Source organism: Clinocottus analis, unplaced genomic scaffold (genome assembly GCF_023055335.1).
Source record: "Clinocottus analis isolate CAN_PGR_092001 unplaced genomic scaffold, fCliAna1.0.p SCAF_24, whole genome shotgun sequence".
NCBI lineage: Eukaryota > Metazoa > Chordata > Actinopteri > Perciformes > Cottidae > Clinocottus > Clinocottus analis.
Window position 1 is genome coordinate 1,585,101 of NW_027175976.1, and position 23,612 is coordinate 1,608,712.

Consider the following 23,612-nt stretch of genomic DNA (forward strand, 5'->3'; position numbering starts at 1 on the left):
ATTCAACTGTGAGTACGAACTACAAGAATCAAGAGAGTACAATTCCTTCAATAAAGTCTAACAAAGTGCTAACAGTAAGAGCCATTAAGACTAAAGGTATCTTATGTAATGCAAAACACTCCCAACAAGAGTTAATCACAAATACACACTGCAACAAGTCTGCCACGTAAACTTGAGCACCTTAAAGTAATGTGGAAATCTCGCACTTGTAAGTACTTACGGAGTCAACACTCCGATACACGTTTGCCAAACTATTATTTTGAAGGTTAGTCAACTTCCGGTGCGGTCTGTCCCGGTGGCCGCTCGCGAGCTTGACGCTGCCGAAGGAGTCCTGTGACGTAGGAGCCGAACGCTGCGCCGCTCGTGCTGATGCTGCAGTTGCTAGGGCGCGTGGAGCAGACGGCGGAGGCAGAAGCGACGTAAACAAGCCGAGGCGGTGAAATGTCGCCCTCACGCGGCCACTTGTGGTAACTGACGGGAAGTCCAGGAGACGTGTTTTGACCCGAAAGGGTCCAAATTCAGTTTATTTTCGGCAATGTTTCGTTGAGAATGGACGTCATCGTGCTACTTGAGACTAATATGGCTCCTGAAATAGCAATACATAATTATAGAGAATAGTGCAACATTCTGGGGAAACTTATTTATAAAAAAAGACTGTTTGTTGCAGTACTTTCAGAATAAAATCCCTGGAAACTCGAATGAGATGTGATCTTAACAGATGTAACCAACAATTATTTTATACATTTATTGAGTTTTTTTTTTCTTCCATATTGACTTGAAAATGTTTACAGAAACTGTACCGAGCAGATGCATAGCAATGGGAGCGAAGGCCGTGTCCATTGAATGCAACAAACAGAATTCCATAAAAATGATGCAAATATCAATGCAATACACATACATATGTTGTTTTTTTTCTTTTTTTCTTCTCATACAAATTACAGATTACAAAAACATAAATGAGATCTTTTCATATGGCCTGAAAGCAGCGGCTGAACACACAGAATGGGTACGATGACGTCTCGGCACGCTTGTAAAAAGGAAAAACACGACACGTGCACACGCGGTTGCTCGGACATCGACAAGCAGAAATAATATCCAGCGTGCTTCAGAGAGAGAGAGGAGGGGGTTTGGTTTCTTTTAGACGAGTTTCCGGTTTCTCTGACCGGCGTTTGAGAGATCGGAGTCTGACCCTTCAGTCACACAGCGGGCAGCTCAACGCAGAGTCCACTGTGACGGATCCCTCCGCGGGTTCGATTCTGGTGATTGTAGAGTTAAAAAAGACCCCGGAGGTCGAGCCTTTCCTGGCGTTCGTTGTGCAAGCAGAGGACGTTCCATTAAAACACTTTTCTTCCAGTCAGCTGGGGTTGATTGTAAGTGTTTGCCCCCCATCCCCGCGAAAAATTGTCCAGAGAAGGAAAGAGAGGATTGTCATCAGTTTTTTCTCCTCTCCTGTCAGGTGGGGAGGGGGTGATAGTGTACGGTGGATTGTTTACAAAACGATTGTGACAATTCATAAGTGCAACAGAGATTAAACACATAAAAAATAACGACAGGATTGAAGCAACAAACCAAAGTAACGGATAAAAAACATTGAAAGCGTTCTAAAAGCTAAATCCTATTGCACAATTAAAAAGTTATAATACAGAAATCGATACGCACGCGAAAATAAAAATTGGTATTGCATACGAATCAAGGAAACAGAAAAGGGGAAACTAGAGCAGGTTGTTCCATCTTTTAAGACGGCGTGCTCGTTTTTTTTTTTTACCTCACTGGTGATTGTTTATCGTCGCCTTTTTCCAATTCATTTATTTTAAACAGTTTAGAGACCACTTCTTCTTGTTGGTCGCAACAGACAGGACTTTCTAAACACTGATTTTAGTCGCTTCAAAAGTGCACATAAGAAAAGAAAGAAAGATCAAAACGTGTTTAGAAACCAAAACAAAAACGACAAAGGGGAGATTAATAAAACGCGTAAACAAAGCGGATGAGAATGCTGCATAGCTGGATTCCATTTAAAGCAATGCCATTATCAGAAAGACACACGGGAGTGAGACGGACCTAGTTACTGTACACGATCGGTCTCAGACTGTTTGTTCACGAGACGCTTCCTCTTGCTGAGTGCGAGCAGGGAGCTCAGCAGGCAGAACCCAAACGCTCTCCGGTCGGTGTGTCGTTGCTGTTCTTCTTTCCAGTCTTTCGGGACGAGCGCCGCGGTTCACACGTGCGTGTCGCTCGGCCCGCCGGCCAAGCCGCCGCCGCCGCCCCGCAGGTAGATGGCCGAACTGGACTTGGGCCGGCTTTGGCCGTGAGCCGGGCCGCGGGACGGCCCGTTGTTGATGTTGTTGTTGACCTCGGGGCCCCTGGCGTCCGTGGAGATGACCCACGTGGTGGGCCGCCACTTCTTCAGCGAGTACGGCGTCTTCACGCGCTTCTTGATCTTGTCGTCGCCGGGCCCTGGGGCGCCGTCCGGCTGGACCAAGCCGTCGCCTGCAAGACAGGAAGGCACACCGATCAGTCCCCGAAGCTTGGCCCGGTGCCAATGTGTGTGTTTCTATTTATTAAAAGCGCCCGCAAGCAAATCACTGGAGAAATGTTTTTTTAAACGTCACACTGGATCCTACATTTCCCACAATGCAATCATTATAGCGTCATTAGACCCTTCCTGTTTTCTATGCATGCAACTCTGCTGTCTCCACTCCCAAGCTGAGACAAGCGCGATGACATCACTACATTATTATGACATCATGGTTTTACACAGGCCACATGTCCCTCATTCATAGTGCAGTATCCTTGATCTATTCAATGTATAATAAATAGTGAAATGGTTTTGTATCTACCAACTATTTGCATAATAATGGGCGCGTGGAGTCACCTAGCGAGGTCATGTCCTGCGTCGTGAAGGACAGGTCCAGGGAGTTGGGTCTCTCGGGCCGGCGGGCTCGGGGCTGCCGGAGCAGGGCCTCCCCTCTCATGGTGACCGGGGCTTCCCGGTGGGCGCCGCCGGACCCCGAGCTCTCTCCCGGGGGCCCGACGGGCTCTCTGCTCCCTCCCTCCCCGCTCCCCTCCTCCTCCCCGCCGTCGCTCTCTCCTCCGCTCTCCCCGTCCGCCCTGCCGTGGCCGGTGTTGCTGTTGTTGTTGTTCGTGTTGGGCCGGGCCGAGCGGAGGGCCACGCCGCCCGCCGACGCCCCCGCCGACGCCGCCCCCCTTGGGTCGGGCTGCTCCCGCTCGCGGCTCAGGAGCGGCTCGTGCTCGTCGGGGCTGGCCGTGATGACGCCGAGGCTCAGGCGGCCGTCGTCGGACCGCGGCGCTCCGGACCCGTTCTGAGTTACGACGGATCCTCCGAAACCCGTCGCCCCGCCCGCGACTGCGATCGAGGCGCCGGCGTGACCGTTGACGGCGCCGTTGCGCAGAGCCGGCGTGTTGTTCGTGCCCGCGCCCCGATGAGCCTCCGCCGCCGCGTTCGCGCTCGCCACGGCGCCAATGTTCATCTTTGCGCCGCCCTCCACCTGCCGCAGGTTGGACTTCCCCGAGCGGCCGAACTTGAACCTGAGAGAGGACGACGACGACTCCTTCTTGGCCGGCTTGGTGCGCAGGGGCAGGCTGGACGGCCTCTTGGGCAAGTTCTGCTGCTTGGGTAAGGGGAAGATGGTGGCGGGCATGGGCGCGACGGGGTCCGACGCACCCGCCGCCTCGCTCGCCATCTTGATGAGCGGGTAGAGGAGGCTGGAACTGCCGGGGCTCAGCGGATCCGGGGAGCAGAACTGCTTCTGCGAATGCTCCATCAGGTTCTCGTCTGAGCTCTCCTTCAGGTTCTTGTCGACCTCCTTCGGGTCGAGCTTGGTGGTCTCCAGGTCTTCCTGGGTCAGGTGGAGGCAGACGGGGACGGCGGCGGAGCCCTCTGAGTCGGAGACGATGGTGGTGGTGGTGGTGGAGGCCGAGGGGCTGCCCCTGAGGCCCGTGCTGGTGCTGCTGCCCTCCGGGCTGGGCAGGCGGGCGTTGGCCTGCTGCTGGCGCTCCTGGTTGATGGAGTTCCTGTTCCTCTCGCCGGTCCCGGCTCCGGCGCGGCCGCTCACGGAGCCGGCGGCGTCGGCCTGCGTGTTCTTGGCAACGCCCTCGTGCTCCTCGATGTAAGTGGACGTCTGGTCTGCGTACGGGCCCGACTTCGGCGTCATGCGATTTCTATCGGGGGGCGCAAAAAAATAAAATAAAATTCGTTAAGGACGACATTTGAAACGAGCGGCGATGGAGAAGCTTCCGCGTGTTGGCGCGCCTACCTCTCGTTGTGCAGCGTGGTGGACATGGGGTTCAGCGTGGGGCTGACCGACTTGGACCGGTCCCATATGAGGAGCAGCTCCGCCAGACGCTCCTCGGCACACTGCGCCGTGAGCCGGGCCTCGGCGTCCTGGTCCCAACAGTCCTCCATCGTCTCTTTCAGAGAGCGGACCGCCTGGAGGAGATCACGGTTTAGATGTTCAACAACGCGAGCCGTATGAACACTCATCGCAAGAGGAAACTGAAGCTTTTAAGCTCAACAGAAACTGTGACTTCATTTATTTTTATTTTGTAAGTATCCACATCCTGCATGATATAAGCTAGATTCCCCAAAAATGCCTCCTGCAGCGTCTATAAGACACCTTTTTGGAAATATTAGGACCTAAATGTCTGCTCCCTTTTTCTGTGGGCACAAATCTTAACGTAAACATGATTATTCTACACAATTGATGTCATTCACACACACACACACACACACACGTACCAAACTGTTCTCTTTCCAGGCCTCGGGGAACTTGGGCCGCTGCTTCTCCCTGGACACAAGCACCTGCATGTCCTCGAATGTCGGGTGGTTCCCTGCCTCCGCCTGGAAGGCCATCTGGTACTCTGGCACCGACTCCCCTGAAGGTGGGGGCGAGGAAAGGACGAGTCTTAGATATTTGTTATGTCGCAGAAAAACTGTGGAAGGGGCTTTCTGTTGGTGATGATGCTATAAAACTACAAGCATGTGTGTGTGTGTGTGTGTGTCTCACCAGGGAAGAGGTCAGTGCATCTCATGAAGGTCTCCCAGTAGATCAGGCCCAGCGAGTACATGTCCACCTGCTTCAGCGCCGACTCGCAGTCCCTCAGGTTCACCGCCCCCTCCAGGACCTCCGGGGCCATGTAGCGGATCGTCCCCACCTGGCAGACGAAGCGAGAGGTGAGTCACAGATTAAAAAAAAAGGCGAGGTTGAGACAGGTAGACGACCTAAAAGCTCACCTCGCTGATGGCGGTGTTCTCCTCTTCGCCGTGGCGCGCCGGCCGGTTCCCCGTCAGCTTCATGGACAGCCCGAAGTCGATGATGACGCACGTGCCGTCGACTTTGACGAGGACGTTGCGGCTGTTCAGGTCCCTGTGGGAGACCGCCGGCTTGTACAAGTCTTGAAAGGAAGGGAAAGAGAGGACATCGAGAGGATGAGACTAAAAGGATTGGAGGCAATTTATCTTTCATTAAACGTGCAAGCCGGTAAAGCGCTCCCAAAATGTTGATGCTTCAAAAAGATGGTTGTTTTTTTGGCGGCGTTGGCAAATTCATAGTAACAGCCAGCAAATCCCGTCTCATTTCCATTCCCCTCATTACTTATTGTTCGGCATAGCAAGCCGCACTGTCAACAGACAGCTAAAACCCTCTAATCTAATCTACAACAATGGGATTAAGACCCCATCACGGGGGCCTCCGCCTGCAGCGTGCTGCTGTCCAGCAGAGGGCGCAGTGAGGCGCCGGCTGGAAGTTACCTGCTGCCTTCTACTGATGTGCAGTAGGAGTGTGTGCAGTGTGTGTGTGGGGCGATGGTGACTGTAGCCTGTGGAGATTCTCGCCGCTTCTGCTCCGCCGCTCTGCCAACTTGCAGAAAAGTTGTCACGCGCTCGCACAAACAGAATGGCTTCTATTCCTTTCCTTATCTGCACTGATGAAAAAGAGGAGGGAGGGGCCATCTTGAGGCTCAGAGGATTAGTTCAGATGTCACTTCTGCCTCCTGACATGGATTTATTTGAACCACGGGGATACTGGCATGTTGTTTGACTCCCTATCCTGTGTCCACCCCCCCCCCCCCCACACACACTTTGTTCCTCCCGCTTTTGTGTGTTTGTTTTTTTTTACACTCTCTAGCTTGAGGCCAGTCTATAAATACCCTCGGCTGGCCTGCGCACGGCGTGTGAATGTGCGACTAAATGCAGGGACACAGAGCGCTCCAAGCCAAACAGAGCCACGTGGAGCTGCAGGGTAACAGGGCTCAACAAACACACACACACACACACACTCTGAAACCTTTTGGAAATAATATAAACTAACATGCACAAGCACTGAAAGCTTTCACGATTCCCATCACAATTCTGGTGTGTTTCAGTAACAGCCTTGGAGCTTGAGCCCGAGGAAACTGTGAGCAGTTACGTAATTAACTGTGTGTGTGTGTGTGTGTGTCCGCTCCAGTTCACCTCCTTTGAAGAGCTCCGTGTGCAGGTAAGCCAGGCCGCGGGTGACAGAGTGAGCGAGCCGGCAGCTGCTGACCCAGTCGTTGGTCTGGGTGCCCAGGTAGCGACTCAGAGAGCCCTGGAGGGGAGGACAGAGGGGAGAAAAGGGGGAGAAAAGGGCCCAGAGAGTGAGGGACGAGAGCAGGCAGAAACACAGAAGTACAAGGTCGGTAAACGAGGGAGATTACAGAGAGAAACATAAATATGAAGAAAAAAAATGACTGATCTGACAGTTATGAGGGGGTGAAACTACATTAAAAAGGTGGTTCACACTTGAAATAGCGCGCGCGTGTGTCTGTGTGTGTACATTAAGGACAGGTGGCGCCCCAATTAAGCTCTTGCTTTGTCAAAAGATTTTGGTCTTTTGATGCGATTTCAAAAATGAAAACTTCAAAAAATTGAGATATTTCTTTGGAGAAAAATTAAATAAAGATTCACAGTCCTGTGACAAACATCCTGTGAATCTTTGAACTGCAGGCTGCTGAACATTGAGGAGGGGATAGGCTAGAAGTCGCGGTTGTACAATGTAAACATTGGAGCTGGTGCGCTACGACTCCGTCAACACATTTCCCTTCAGGGATTAATAAAGTACGTATCCATTCATTTATTCTGTGGGTGAAGTATTCCTTTAAGACCTGAACTCTGTCGTTGCCAACGTGGAGGAAGCGAAACCGCAGTCGACCCGCGGAGACATTCGCACAAAGAATTTTGTGTCAAGATGATTATGTTTTATGAGGAATATCGAGACTGCAGAAATTAACTCTGGACACGATTCATTTCCTCCCTCAGTTATCCGCATCAGCCGTAATTAATCCAGTCTTTTCTCTCAAATATCCATCACAAAAGGCAATGCATGCCACATCCGCTTCTGCAGGAAATCACATTAAATCTGTTCGCTTTAATGAGATTATCATTTAATGCATTATGAGTCTCTGTCTCCTGTCCTGGCTTTCATAGGCCGGCTGGGGGTCAGCTGACTTGTAATTATGAGGCTGAAGGATAGGAGAGCCAATATATTTGCTTTAAAAAGGTACGTCTGCATTAATATTCATGGTAGGAGGATCTTCAGCGGTCGGGGTTTACTTTCGCTCCACCAGCTGAGACACACTACTGAAAGTGCCTTAAACCTGCAGTCCCTCTACTGGCCATCAGGGGGCGACTCCTCTGGTCCTATTGAAGTCTAATTCTCTCTTGATTTCTGAACATTGCGTGCACAAACCACACTACCTCCTCCCCCCCCTTCACTACTCACATGTGGGTAGTATTCCATGACCAGCAGGTACTCCGTGCGTCCCTCCGGGCCCGTCCGCTCGTCGGCGGCGACAAAGCGGGCGATGTTGTCGTGCTCCAGCAGCGGCAGCCGGTAGATGGAGCACTCGTTGAGGAAGTTCTGCCGGTTGGCCGCGGTGAACACCTTCACGGCCACGGGCCGCTCGTCCAGGGAGCCGCCGTACACGGCGCCGTATCTACCGCGCCCGATCAGCTGGTGAAAACACACATTTATAGACTTTTTTTCTTGGTGTTGTTGTAATTCTAGATAGTTTTGTTTGTGCTGCTTTCCACCTCCACATCTTCAAAACATATTTATCTCTGGCTATAAAGTATACTGTAAGAGCAGGACACTATTTTGTCTTCGAGTGGGACTCCCTCCTCCCCCCCGCTGCAATGACTTTGACGTGAAGGAACCTGCATTTGATAAGACACAAGGACGGCGCTCTGAATTCAACTCCTGCCTCAAAAGATATCGCTCTCTCGCTCTGCAATCCTCCGAATGCATGAACGTCGAGCGAGAGGAGGGAACACAAACAACTCCGGCTCACAATGTCCAGAACCGATCGACTGGAGGTCTTTTGTCATTTACTTCTGAGACGCTGACGATGCATCACAGCAGAACGCCCGTGCGGTTAATATTACCGTGTAAAAGTACACCAAACTGTTTATTGATTCCTATCTTTTTGTTTTTCTGCCTTGCCGTCTGGCACTGAGTTCACCTTTTCTTTCAGTTTGATAACATGCAGAGACTTGTAACTTCAAACCAGTGAGAGTGATAATAAAAGAAATGCTGCCTGCAAACTGCATTTCAGAGAAAGATGAATTTGTTTTGAAGTAATAATCGAACTGAAACAAAGACGTTTTTCTACAGTAATCCGTTTTTTAATATATGAAAATAGGGACAGCAAAGTTGAATTATTCAGGACTTAAGGCGACTAAAAATAAATAATGTATTTAGTAATCTTCCTTTCAGCTTTCAGCAGCCGTATGAGCTTGTGAGCAGCACCGGCCTTGTGTTGCTTTGCTTTCAATTGGATAACTCATCCATCTTCTGAGAAAAGTTCAAATTGTTTGAAAGTCACGTCTGTCATCGCTCCGTCTCCTGCGCTTCGTCACTTTTTAATCCCTTCACCCTGCTCGTACTGTCGCTGCGTCTGAATATCCTCCAGACTCCATTGACTTCCTATCACAACATGAGCTCTCCCATATCAGGTTGCCGGGATCTTGTGTCAGTGGAAGCAACGCAAAAAAAGATAAATCCTATTTTTGTGCGCCGTGACAGTGTCACTTAATGCGCGCTGCCGCGATCGGGTGATAAAAGCACATTGGACACGACAAACGGATCGGTACAGCAGACCTCGACAGATTTTGGGGGGGATTTCGGCCTCTGTGCCTTTGGTTTCTCCTTCCTCTGTCTAACTCTTGTTTCCCACCCTCAGTCACACACACTTCCTGTGTGTGTGTGGAGATGCTGAAGCCAGTGGAAGCACATATCTGATCCAATCTTCTGGATTCGGGGGCATAAAAGATGCAGCGAGGTTGCTCATTCTGGTCAGCCGGTGTGGCTCTGTAAGGCTGGAGGCAGTCTACACACACACACACACACACACACACACACACACACACACACAAAGGCGGAGAGGCGCACAGGGAGCACAATGCGGGCACTGACCTCCAGCAGTTTCAGAGTGTCTAGATCCAGAGAGCTCTCCGAGCCGGCGGCCTCCATCATATTCAGGTTGTGGAGGCCTTGCTTACCGCCTCCTGTGAACACACACACACACACACACACACACACAGTTGAGTAAATGTAAAAAACACGGGGAGGCATTTAAAGAAGACATGAAACTTATTGAGCATTTTAAAAAACGGCCTTGAATGATTCCCCCCCCCCCCCCCCCGCCGCCTGGCGGCGTCATGGTAACTCACCGCGCATCATGCGGTAACCAAAGAAGGCTGCTACGGCAACCACGGCCAGCACGGAGACGGTTGCCAGGGCGATGATTATTGTCTCTTCGTGGCGCAGTGGGCGCGTGTCTGCGAGGAGAGAGGTGGAGGGAAAACACACATCAAAAACAAAAAAAACGTACCAAAAAAAAAAGTACAATTTAAACATCTGTGTGTGGGAAGCTTTGAGGAGTGAGCAGGAAGTACGAGGCGGGTCCGTGTGCCACAGCGTGTGTGTGTGTGTGTGCGACACACACACGCCGAGTGACCACTTCGTTAGGTACACCTTTACTATCCAGAGTGACATAGATGTCAATTTCTTTTGCTTTTTCTTCCCAAACACGGGTCGACAAAGGACGCAAAGTTTGTGCGTTAGCGGAGGAAAAGAAGAAAAGACATCCGTTATGACGGTTGGATAGGCAATAATTTGGACGCTTTGCTTTCTGCCTCTTGGCCAAACCTGTTGTCAATTAGTTTGTGGATATGTTTGTGTGATGCGATGACTGTTTGGCGTGTAGAGGGAAGCAGGTGTGTGTGCGTGCAGATGGGGATGTGTGTGTGTCGACGTCTGGCTCGACGAGAGCAAGAAGAAACTTTTCCTGTTTTTTTTTAAAATTTATTTTTGTTAAGAGCGAGAGCTAGTCTGAGGACTTTCGGTTGCAGCTGTAGGTAGAAGCATTTAGCTGCAGTTTCAGGCATGTTTGACAAATGCCTCTGCATGGGATCCTCAGCATCAAGTAGACAGGCGATCGGTAGATGAAGACAACGTAGATACGCTGCCGGTCGACTGCAGAAAAGCGCAGAAACACACTCTCCTGCATCCATTACAGTAGTCGACATACACTGGTGCTGCCGCGAGGGACAGACGCTTCATCAATAATTGATGGCTTGGGCAGCCAGCGGGAGGCTCTGACTGACGTGGTAGCATGACCTCGCACACGTGTTTTTCGCACACAAGCAGCGCACGGGGGTCGACACACCGCTCGGTGAAAACCGGCAAGGTCAGCGAGGCAGACGCGCGGAAACAAATCTCCAAAAAGCTCAAGGTGCAATGTGTGGGACCATTTCTGCTAACGTATAAAGCACCATCAGGAGAATGTGACGAGCGAAACTACAAATGAGGAATTACTCCACTACATTTCAGGCAAACATTGTACTTTTCACCCGACTATCTTATTTTACAGCTGTTAATTTGCATTAGTAATATAAAATACAATCAATGTTGTACTATATATAGATTACGCAACAGTGCAGCTCAAATGAACTTTTACCAGCTGCAACATAAAAGTAATGCATTAATCATTTTAATCCGATTATATAACATTCTGTATAATGAGTACTTTATTTTCAGTATATTTTGATGTGAACGCTGCACTTCGGTATACTTCTCCCACCTTTAGGCCCCGCATGTCGTCATCCGAGCTTCTTGGCTTCAGATCACACAAACCGGCTCAGACCGTTTCCTACTTCTAATAATACTGGCGTGGACCTGCCCGCACACGTCAGGAGTGAACAGAGCAGAAACACAGACTGGATTTAAAGTTACAACACCAGCCAAACTACACTCATCAATCAAACCGCCTTCTGACGCCAAATGTTTGGCTCTCAACTTCCTGCCGCCGCCGCCGTCTCGTCACCGGTCTGCGTTGGCGGGGCCACGCCCGCCCGACGGCGCAGACGCCTTGTGATCCGAGGAATGTGGAGAGACGACATAGATCGGGGGGGGAGAGAGAGAGAGAGAGAGAGAGCGTGCGTTCGTGTGCATGTGCAGGCAGGCGCGATGAGCTGCCGCCATCCTGCCGCACACATTGCTTTCATTCACGGCTACGCCTTAGGAGGCAGCAACAAGTAACAATGCACGCTTTTGCTTTGTTCGACACCTGCAGAGACGCTCCGTTCTGAACAGTGCGATGTGCGATGCAGCAGAGGGAGGAGGACGTGAGAGAGAAAGTAGCCGCGAGTAGGTGTAGGTACGACAGCGCCGATGAATCAAACATCCGTTCATTCTTCTCCGTTAATAGCTCTGTGTTTTAGAACCGTGTGGGTCTGCGTTTGTGTTTCTGCCATTCTTCTCTGCGTTAGTCATTCTTCTTTCACTCTCCCCCCCCCCCTCCGCCAGAGGAATCTGATTGTGTAAGAGATGATTGCGACCGTGGCAGAGAAGTTAGAATCTCTACAGATGTAATCAATACATCTGTATAAAAAGGGCAGTATGGAGGCCTTCACACAACAGCACGGCGCAACAAGTAGGACACCGAAACGAGAAATACTTTTGCAGGACTTCAATAAAAGTTTGGTAAAGATTTGCGCAGGAAGCGGCCTAACCACCAGCGTCCTGTCTCAGGTATATTGCCGTATAACGTTGGGCGTTTTAATCCGGCCCGCCGAGTATTGTAATTATCCTAATATTATATTTAAAACAATGCCGCCATACATACCTTTGGAGCATTGCCATAACAGTCAACAGCAACTAAGATTAAAATGTTCACAACCACATCAAGGAACTCATCGGGCGGAGCTACTTCGCTGTAAGGGATATTAACTTCAGTCAAGGTTTTCACATACATAAAATTACACCACATGCTGGGTCTCCTGAGTATCATGATGAGCAGCCGATCGTTACCCAGCATGCACTTCGGCGTGTACAACTCCACGGCTGAAGTTGTTACTCAGCTGAATACTGTGAAAATTAAATATTGCCGACGACTAAAGAGCTTTTCGTTCGGACTATGCATCACGCTTTATGACGTGGCTGTAAAAAATAAATTAAAGTCCCCCTGCTCTCTTTGCTGAATATCGCTGCAGCGCTCGCACCATGACGGCAACAGAGCAGCATTGATGTTTCTTAATACTTATTTAGTGCTCAGCGCCCTCTTTGTGCCGTCTTTGTTTAGTAGAGTTCGCCGTCTTGGTTTCGGTCTGAGAAGCTGGCTTGCTTTTTGTCGGTTTGCTGACCATCAGCAATAAAAAAGAAAGAAAGGAATCCTTTGGCAAGAAGTTAAAGGAAACTCCACACAAAACAACGCCCGTGGACGGCGTCGTACGGCTGCATGAGGAACACTGCTGCACGCGTGCGTGAAGGATCTTACGGGGGGTTTGTGCCGTGGTGGGGCTCGGCTGTGGGAAGTCCTCGGTGAAGTTGACGTTGCACATGTCGCTGCCGCAGCAGCAGAAGTGGTACGTCCCGTTCTGGATCTGCGGCGGGAGGTTGGTCACCACGCAGCGGTCATCGCGGCAACCCTGGTGGTCGCCCAGGTAAGTCCAGCAGCCTGGCGGGAGGAGGAAATGGGGGGGGGGGGGTAGGGGGAGAGAGATGAGTTATAATTGTCTAAAAATTCGAAATAACTTAAGAAGTTATTGTGATTCTGTGTGGAAGGAGGACCAAGCAAAGTACGGAGTAACTTTGTATTTTCCCTCAGAAAAATACCAATTCGATCCATTGTCACAGGGTAAATTAAAGCTATAGAGGTTATTTGTATCATTTGCGCTTCGTCGTACCTTGTTTCACCAGCCGCACTTCGCCCGGAGGACTTTTCTCCCACAGGCCGAAGCAGTGGTTGCCCATGGCGCATCGGATGGTGGTGTTCTCGGGCGACACGCGGCCTTCGCCCCCCGCCACCCGCTCCACCTCCCACTGCTGCTGCTGGTCGGTGAAGGCGCACTCCCTCACCTCGCCCTGCGCCGCTGCAGGGGAGACAGAGAAGTCAGGTCTAAGTGGGACGACATTTTTGGTTGCAATAAGGCAAATTAAAAAGTTAAATGACAAGCTCAGTTTGTGCTAATCGCTTCATTGATTCTCATGGCGCCGACGCAACAACCCATTGAATATGCATGCTTATTGATAATCACACAGCAGCTTTCCACGAGAAGTGAAAAAGGAGAATTTACAGCGAAAAAATAGCCGTCTGGCTTGTGAGAGGTCGCAGTCTGTGCAGGGAAAGCTCTTCAATAGAAGTACCATTCAACTCCAGCCTGAAGAACATAATACAAACACATGCAGAGGCGTTATTTTTTATGATTAATCGAAAACTGCAAGACGACCATGAAGACACTGAATGCAATGAAACAGACGTCTAAACAAATTTCCGGCGCCCTCGTCTCGAACACAGTTGATGGGTTTTGGTGAGATGCAACATTAAAATACGTCCAATAAATATCCCACTCTGGTATTTTGAAGCTGTTACGCGTCTTAAATAAAAGGGGGTTGCTAACAAGTGGTTAAATAAGACGAGCCAACGCCATCACGGTGTACACTAGTCAAGCTTTAGCGTTAGCTTCATAGCAGTTTGTTCATAGCCTACATCCTACTTCTGCGGATTGTTTTCCTTCGTGAAGATTATCATGCAACTTTTTTGTTTGCAGCAGAGCGTATTTTCTGCAATGATCTAAAATCCAATGGAAAAAAAACCTGATTCCCATTTGCTTTTTGCGATAAAAGTGCTGCGCTTCCTGTTGGCCTCCAGAGATATAAGTCATCCCTGCACCACGCCATGGACGAAATTCAGATGGATGCTCTCAGGGGAAAAAAGAAAGCCAAAATGTGAAATGGACGGTTTGCTCGTTGGGAGAGTGTAAACAATGCCGGGGGGGAAATAGTTTGAGCCAATGTCAGACGTTTGTGTACATAAGCCTGCGCTTCGGGTAATTTAAGATAAGGGAAACACGATGTGCCAGTTCGTTTCCCTCACTCCCAGTTCCTCCCTTTCCTTCATCCGGGCAGGGATGGAGGTGGGTGGGTGGGGGAGTCTGTTATGGAGGAGGAGGGCGGGGGGCGGAGGGCGACTGTGCCCTGCCCAAGGTCAAGCTCGCCTGTGTGGGCAGAGGGCGACGCGATGGAGCGGTGGCTCGGCCGGGCACGGCGCCAGCTTCTCTCCTCTGCTCCCATCTTTAGATAAAGCTATCAACCTCGGCCTACTGTGGGCCTCGGCTGCCCTCGACCTGCCGGCTTTCTGCTGCCTACTGTTCAGTGGGACTGACTTCGCCTACGGGGAGAGAGGAGGAAGAGGAGGAGAGCGCAGTGGGAAAGGAGTTCAAACGAAGGGTTAAGTATCTGGAGAAATTTTGACGAGGAAACTCAACGAGCCGACGACGGCAGATTCCCAAGGGGCCGACGATACATGCAATAAACATTCATCATACGCAGTTATCTCATACTGTGCATGTTCTCATAAAGGCAATGAAAGAACAATACTCGCCCTCCAGCCACACTAAACTACACAGAATAAATACTGAGCAGATAAGAAAAGCAGTCGGCTCCTAGAGCTGTTTTACATCAGCTGAAATAGCTCACGGTAGTCGCTAGGATTATCCCAAAAAAAAGGAAAACCACCTCTACCATTAAAGCAGAACACTACAGTAGAGACATATTCATTCATATTTTACCACTTTTCAGTGCTGCAGATTGAAGATCAGCTCTGATCCATGGGAATCTGGCAACTAATTAAACATTTAAAGATAAACACAAGGTGAACAGCCAGTGTCCAATCATAGCTTAGCATCCATACATAGGCCCGCTGACCTTTTAGCTGATTCAAAACCAAAAACACAAGATAAATAGGGCAATAAATAAGCAAATAATGAACTGATTAAACCACTAGCTGACATTAGTAACCCAGCTTTACTTCTAAGGCCAGGGACATTTCAAAACATTCAACCTAATGAGCCTGCTGTCACGATAACTACTTTTTTTGGACGATATATTTTCCCAGAAATGATTGCAGCAAACCACAATATTGTCATTTTTCTTGCCAATAACAATAATACAGTAGCATTATAATGCAAGTACATCCTTTTCAAACAGGATCACACTTTACAAATTTAATACAAATCTAATCGTGGGTAAGAATGAAACAAAACCACTTAACCAAACAATGAATAAAATATACTCTTGGGCTGTGTTAACGATAAGTTGATAACAGAAAATGATTGAGGTCATGTCCATACACTCAACGATAAGGAGTTATCTCACACACACACACACACACACACACAAACACACACACAAAGACGAAAGTTACCGCAAATGTAGAATGAATTCTGACCCCGTCATCATCGTAAATGTTTTATATTGTATTGTATAGTGCATGTTTGCTGTGAGATAACATGTGGAGATTGTTTCCAGCAGAGTCTCAGGCTTCAACTATTCATTCAGAGTTTTAAATGCAGCCATTAAAGTGTCGTTATGAGGCACTGCGCACGTTCCTCGACTCAATCTCTTGTACTGTTTTGAGATTTGCAATGACAGCCTCAACAATGCTCGTTTCTGCCTCTCGCTACACTTCCTTTGTAATTATCCAGACCCAGAAGCGGACGACTGAGGGGCTGTGGAGGTGAGACAAACATAAAGGAACAATTGAAGGAAGTGCAGAGCCGGAGACAACACCCACAGACGGACTGACCTTGCGCGACAGGATCGGAGAGCAGAACAGAAATCTATAGAGCGAAGTGTCTCCTCTCTTTCTCCCAAAGCTGGCGAGGTACTGTATGCTAGCATGAATTATTAATACTTTTACTACAAGTCAAGGCTATGAAATGAAAAACCCCATCATGATACTTGCTCGACGCGAGGCTGTTGGGCACGAAGAAAACTGAAACCGCAGATAAAAGGCTTATCGTCTTGAGTTTCATTCAATTATGATTGATTTTTTTCACTTCATTGTCACGAGGGAAAAGGTTGACTTTAGTTTTTTGTGTTGCATTAACACAAAGCAATACCAATCAAACAATTATGTAAATCACGTACCCTGATAATACTAGCGGCTCGGTTCATTGTACTGGCATGACGTGTGAAATATATTTATTGGCTTTAGTAGATCAATACACACCAGGGGTGTCTGGATACTTTTGCACAAGTTGATACCAAAATTCGGCAGTTTTTCCTACAGGAAAGGGCCAGGGCTCAACACAACTGTGTCCTGTTGACCGAAAATGTGTTTGTGAAACTGTAAACTCACTTTTGATGCGTTCAGGGGACACACCCTAGTTTATTTTTTCCTTGCTGATAATGCTACATTGTGAGGAACAAATCTGTGTTGAAATCCACAGTTGCGGCGCTAGTTAACTTGCTTGCCGTTAGCCGCTGCTAAGCAGCACAGAGCTGACGGCTAACGCGCCGCTGATCTACGTTATGATGCATTCAGGCTTAAGATTAATAACTGCTTCATTAGTAAACTTTACTGTGTTGTAATGTGTTACAATGTCATCTTGTAAAATGTAGTTTTTGGGTAGGGACTTGAATAAATCAAAATGTTTGAGCAATATAAAAGAGAGAATTACAACCTCTTTAACTTCCCTCCTAAATAAAACTGTATTAAAAGGAGTGTATGCTGAAGTACATTACACTTTTGTTTTTTCTTATCGTGGTATCGACTACTACATTTCTGGTATCGTGACATCCCGAATACATAAAAAAAAAAGGATGGAGCTCAAACTCCCGGCCGTCACAACCGGGCTTTGCTCATTTGCAGTCTGAGCCGCGGGAGCACTCCCATAGTCACATGGCATTGGTTTGTCTGCCACTCCGCACGAACCGCGGTTGGCCATTCGACTGAAAACTGTCTTTCCTGCGAGCGTTTCTGGTTGGATGCCGATCGCTTGCGTTCATCTCTGATTGGCCATGGCGGGGCCTCTGTCCCATGGTTCTGCTCCGCGGAGCTCGCCATGCGATCTTGGCTTTCCACTGCAGGATTTTGGATTGTGGGTCAGAGTATGCAGGCAAGGCCAGTGGAGCGAGGCAGATGAGAGGGAGGGAAGTAGGGAGGGAGGGAGAGCGAGAGGGACAGAGAGGGGGAAGAGAGGGTAGTCATATCAAAAGGCTTCGGAGTAGTTTTCTCCTCCGAGCCTGTTCATTGGATGATGGCGTGCACTGCTGAGTGTTTACCCATGGCCCAGTTATTTGCTAATCTCTCCCCCCCTTCATGCTCCAAGCATCCTCCCCCAATTGGCCTTCGGTGCACCCTCCCACCCCTAGTCTTCCCTCTTCCCCTCAGCCCTCGCTGCTAAAAAACAACAGCGATCTAATCTGGCTCCCTCCTTCCTCGCTGCCAAGGCCCATCGGAGAGACGCAAGACACGGCGCTCCGAGACTCGATTAAAAGTCCCCAGAGTGCGCCGATGCGTCGGCTGATTCCTCACCGGTTCTGAGAGTTCACATCCACAAGACCGGAGGCGGGAACACACGCCGCCTCCCCTCCACCCCAACCCCCCTCACCTCCACCCTCTCGCAGACACGCGTGCACTGTCCACGGCCACCGGACCAGCTGTGCGCTCCCGCTCGGGTGTTAGTTTGGGGAGAACTGGCGTCATGTGGCCACGTAGAGCCTTTTGCATGACGCCGAGTCGGCGCCCAACTTTGTGGAGCTTACTTTTGCGAACCCGGCCGGATGCAGGCACCCGTCAACCCTAATCGTACCTGCTGCTGTTTGGGTGCGCGCTTGCTCCTGAGATTTGACGGACAGCTTTCAGGAGACTTTGCTGACACCCCCAAAGTCCAAGTCACCCGGTTGAGTTTAAAAGATGTCGGGGGGGGGGGGTAGAAAGGGGCTAAGTGGGCTTTAATCTGTCCCATCTGTTGCCTCGGGACTGCCCCCCCAAAAAAGCACCACCACTCAGTCTGGGTCTGTCTGAGTCTGGTACAGTTATGCTAATCCTGAGGCTTACACTAGCCCTCAAAGCTTAGAGGCCTCCATTATTGACCAGGATGCATTTATACCATAGATACACCCCTCCTTTTATACCTCAACTTTCCCGAATATGTGATGAAAACACAGATGACAGAGCGAGGTGGTGTTTACTATCACACCACAGGGGGGGAGAAGAGGGGGAGCATAATCTCAGATTATTTATGGAGCAAGCAAAAGTTTGGTTCCAGGCTGCGACTGAATTGGGTCTTTGTTTATGACATCGTCTCTTCCTTGTCGGGTGGAGGAACAGCCGCCGTCACTTGATGGGTTACTCACTCGGCTGACAAGCTGCTCAGCCTGCGGCTGTCTGGTGTGACGGGGCTTCACCTGTTCGGTCGGAGCAAACAGGTGCTGTGAACTAAGACACAACTCGTGTTGTCAAGAAGAAGAAGAAGAAGAAGAAGAAGAAGAACTAAAACAATCAGGTCTCTTCATCCTGCTGCATAATATGTTCAAACCTCCTGACTGGGACACTGCTCCTAAAAACCTGAATGAATAGCTCACACCCCGTCTGTCTGGCTGCTGTTGATTCCCGGCTGTGGGCACCGATGATAAATTACAGAGCGATACTTCAGGCTACAAATAACACAGGGAAGCACTTTAAGCATTAACACTCTGGTTATATACACAAACACGCCACCTTAACCCTATCATGCTTCCGTTGGAATAACAAGTATAATAATACAACAATAAAATCCTAGTGAATCAATGATGATTCAAGAGATGATAAAAAACATCACCTTTTAATAACCAACCATAAAAAATACATTTAATAAGTAAAAAAAACACCTAACCAAAACAGCTCATCCATACTCTGAGCAAAATGTGTTTTTGCGCGCTCCAGACTTATTGTCTCCGCTGGTTAAGTAAAAAAAAAAACGCTTTTGTGTTAATCATAGGCTGTCACTCCGAGTTACCATCTCAAGGCTGCACCTTTTGTTTTCTAAAACATCCACAAATTTCTTATTTTTTGCCAAAGCAGAAAGCCCGGCTGAACACTGTCCTATTGTATCCCGCTTTGCTTTTTACCTCTGCTCACAACGCAAACCAAGGTACCAAGAGAGAGGTGGACATTGATTTTTGTTCCCCCCCCTCATCTAATAGAGTACAGGGCCTGCTGTATTAGAGACCAAATGCCTCCCCTCCTCCCATTCCAGCATTCGTTGGTCCGTTTCGAGCTGCAGTTACTGTCATTTTATCCCATGAAGAAACGATGTGGACAGAGTGCACAACAGTGCAGAGCCAGAGTGGGTGCAGTGCTTTTATGTCCTTTGCCGTCTGGACCAACTCAATCCTTGACTTCCGGTCTAAATTGCATTACACATCATTGTATTACCTCTATTTTTGCTCCTACACACTGGTTGGTTTTACAACCCGATTCAAACATTTTACGAGCTACTTCCTTGTGTTTACCTCCAGAGCTACACTCGTGTTGCGGATGTATACATTTGCTGTAATAAAAGTAGTAGAATGACAAAACAAGATATTTGAAGCAGTCACTTTGGGCTTTGGGAAATTGTGATGGGCATTGTTCACCATCTGTTTTTTATTCAACGCCTACATCGCCAACAATGCATCTCCATCAACGGGAATTTATTTGTTTGGTTGCTGTGCTATCAGCGGCTGACATAGCAGAGATGAGAAGCATTTTGTTGTATTGTCAAGACACTACTTTACTTTGCAGCCCATAATACATGATTACAGCCCTTCCTTTCCTGCTTTGAAAATGTCTCTGGTGCGACTTCATCAAGGCACATTCCTGAGCAAGTATTGGACTTGGCATTTAAGCTATTTGGATTTCATCCTCATCTCAGTCCTCTTCACCTAACCTTGCCATTCAAATCACTGATTAAATGCCTGTTTAAAAATGCCAGTTCTGATTTTGTAAAACCAGGTACAGACTGTACCTGGTTTTACAAATTCAGACACGAGCCAATCGCTTCATTTTCTTGCTGATGTGAGGGCAGAGACGACAGCTCTGAGGCCCCCGCCGCGGCCCCGGAGAGGCCGTACAGAAGCAACCCGGCCTGTGGAACAGTGGGCCTGTCAGCGCCACGGCATGGTGCCGAGGACACACAGCCTCACAGTTTTGGACAGCCGGAGCGAATAAGCAGCCCCCTATTTTTATTTGGGGGGGGGGCTGCTTTGCAGTATAATACTTCTGCCCTAATCCTCTTTGGAGTTCCCTCAAAACCCTCCAGTTCACCTGGGACAACAGTGTCCCTGAACGTGAACGCTTGTGGCACACATTGTGAGCATGCACGTGCTACAAGATGAACTTCACTTGGTGAGAACTGTCGGGATCTAAATGTCACCACTCAAAAAACAAGTACGATCACGCCGTAGGTGAGCGTCTGCAGGCGCGAGTTCAGTACCGTTTTGTACTCCAGATTTTGGAGCAGCAGGTGGACACCCACTCACTGATTAGTCACGAGGGAGGAGGGGGGGCGGGGGGGGGGTTCAGGAAGAGGAAGGACAACTTGAGCTCTGGATGCAAACAGGTTAAAAGCGTAGCAGGTGGAAGGAAAGGAATAACGATTTGAGGAAGAGGTAAAAAAAAAAAAAAAAAGATGAGATGATGGGAAGTCCAAAGAATGTTGGCGCTCAGACTCAGAGGCAGCGGAGGGAAAAGCTGTCGTCCCTAATTAGTTTTGCACAGTGCAACGATTCTAATTTATTGGCTGTTTACATGGCACGCATGCACATAAGTATCCATTAATCGTCCTCGCACTGATTGCAGAGCAAACGCATAAATCCTCTGTCGGTCACTGTAATCGTTGAATCACTCTTAGGGGGGGATATTAATTTGCATGCCACGTCTCATATAAAAGGTTTGCTGAATGTTACGATTTGGAATAAAAATAATTGCGCGCCAACGTCACGACCTGGCAGCTCATCTCCTCTGTAAATGCATCATGTCGCTCTCCATCCGCTGAATCACCCCACTCCATCGCCTTACTCATCGACTTACTTCGCCATTTCTAATTTATTTATTTTCTGTTAGAAACAGCAGGCTTCTCTCCTGTATTTCGACCCATGCGTGAGCTCATAAATCAGAAGACGGAAAAACATTGTCGTGGACATTGGAGCGTTCGGCCTTATATTCAAGTGGTGATTAAAAATAAAATAAAAGACAAGGCCTCTCTGCACTATATAAATACTAAACACAGTAACTGTTCATTTCAAATCTGCGCCACACTTCCATATTTCCCTCTACAACAGTAATTACTCTGGGCGTCTGATAATACACCGTCTATGAATGGATGGGCCTCCACAATCTCACTCACACACACACGCAGAACTTCCATCACCTAAATTACCCATCTTGTAAAATACCTTTCCAGTCTTCCCACACATTCCACATCACCCCCTCCCTCCTTTCCTATCTCTATCCCTCCCATGCACTGTTCCTCCATCTCTGTGCGGCCCAGGCTCCTATCTTATCATGCTCAAGGTCTCACAGAAGCCTGGCTTCAGCCCAAAGTCTTAAACAGGGGCACAATTTGGCAGACGGGGACTGCGGTATGTTCAGCAGTGTTTTTCCAGGCCTTTGTACACAGAATGATTAGAGAGAGAGAAATGAGGAGCCAGGGCTCCACTCTGCTGCTCTGTCCAAGAGAAAGATATCCATGAAGGTTTGCTTAAACAGAATGAGATGAGCTGAACAGATCCCTCCAGATAGAGGAGCCAGACGGTCAACAAGATGGATAGGGGAGTAAAAAAAGGGACATATGTGGTGATTGAGGGGAAAGTGTGTGATTTGGACTGTCTATAATGAGGACAATCTCCATTACAACATACTTATATTATGGCCACTGGAGCTGCCCCCAGTCGAAATGTCATCATCTGAATGGAGACTGAAGTAGCACACAACATCCAACCCGAACCCGGCTATGAAATATAGGCAGCAGCCCAAATGGAAAGCATCAAATATTCATGAGAAGCACATTTAACTCTTTCAGAAAAAGAAAAAAAAATCAATTTCCTCCAATAAGCCACTTACCAGCCACAGAAGTCAGGAGAATCGTCAGGCAAAACCCAAATTTAGCGAGTGATTTCATCGTGATTCGGCCCACAGCCATGACAGTCCAGCCGACTTTTGGTCTCTTAATTGGAGCTTCTTTAAGTCTTGTTATACTTCTTTCTGGTCCTCTTGTTGAAGCAGACGCCACTGTGTGATTTTTTTGCCCCGTTTTTCTCACGTCAGCTCAATAACTTGAACCGAGTTCTCAGGCGTGGAACACATGAATATATTTATTTATTCGGCTGACGCGATGTGATAACTAACATTTACTGTTCGTGAATGTTAGTTATCGCGATAGGATAACTAACATTCACTGCCGATAAAAGTTGGTCCCACTATCGACTCCCGCACGGACCGGACAGACGCGCCGAGCGGCTAACGCGTTTGGCGGATCTGCCGTCTGCGACTAACCAGCCAACAACGTCCATGTCTGCTAGCTAACATGCTAGCTGCCCAGGGCGACTGTCTGGTGCTGGAAAACTTAGGTAAAGAAGCGAAATATCGCGAAAATAACCCACTACTTCGTGGGAGCACAGACCATTGTCGGCTGTACGCTTAAAAAAAAGATAGTCCACCAGTTCAACACAACAGGCAATAAATTATCACAAACGTTAGCCAATTAGCTCAGTGAGGTTACAAGCTGACTGCTATCTACGCTAACCGATGTTAGCCCACTAGCTAGCCATTTAGTTCTCCGCGTCCCGTCTCATTTCACGGTCTCCGCTGAGGGAGAGAAAAAAAATCACAAGTCAACGGCGCCAACAGTGAGCTTCTCTGGTTTGCGATAGACGAAGATTATTACACCCATTCTGGCAGACGATGGGATGAGGGATCGGCTATCTCTGGGTCTGATCTTCCCCGAGGCGGTCGGCGGCGTTTGGCATTGACTCTTTGGAGCTCCGCTGGGCAGCCAGACAGACAGGCAGGGCGGCTGGGAACGCCTCGTTTGCAGGCTTGTCTGGACCGCTCGTCTCCGGTATCGGGTTGCTTGCTGTAGGTTGGTGTTGGGGGTGGAGAGGACAGTCCCTACACAAGCAGGAGGAGGGGTGATGCAGCGCCGCTGTGCCGCAGACTATGGACATAACACCACCCTGAAAACATATGCTGCGTTCAGGCACTCGATGCAAGCCTCCGAGTTTTTCAATTTACTGTACGCGCTGTAGAGCTAGGCTCATGTTGAGCGT

The 23,612-nt window shown here is 48.8% G+C and overlaps 1 protein-coding gene across 1 annotated transcript; it reads right to left on the minus strand.

Moving 5' to 3' along the window:
- Positions 1-467: 467 nt before the first annotated feature.
- On the minus strand, positions 468-23,503 carry LOC137793972 (bone morphogenetic protein receptor type-2-like). The gene is made up of 13 exons (XM_068590459.1): positions 22,408-23,503; positions 13,223-13,408; positions 12,814-12,993; positions 9,707-9,814; positions 9,450-9,541; positions 7,758-7,988; positions 6,470-6,584; positions 5,252-5,412; positions 5,025-5,172; positions 4,757-4,893; positions 4,275-4,447; positions 2,873-4,179; positions 468-2,487 (listed from the first exon to the last, which is right to left on the minus strand). The coding sequence occupies exons 1-13, from the start codon at positions 22,484-22,486 to the stop codon at positions 2,216-2,218; spliced, it is 3,189 nt and encodes a 1,062-aa protein (XP_068446560.1). The 5' UTR covers positions 22,487-23,503; the 3' UTR covers positions 468-2,215.
- Between the last annotated feature and the right edge of the window lie 109 nt (positions 23,504-23,612).

Coding starts and splice junctions, on each gene's coding strand:
- LOC137793972 (XM_068590459.1), bottom strand. CDS start 22,486: ATGGCTGTGGGCCGAATCACGATGAAATCACTCGCTAAATTTGGGTTT. Junction 9,815..12,813: donor CACCACGGCACAAACCCCCC/GTAAGATCCTTC, acceptor CTCTCCTCGCAG/ACACGCGCCCACTGCGCCAC. Junction 6,585..7,757: donor TCATGGAATACTACCCACAT/GTGAGTAGTGAA, acceptor CCTCCCCTCCAG/GGCTCTCTGAGTCGCTACCT.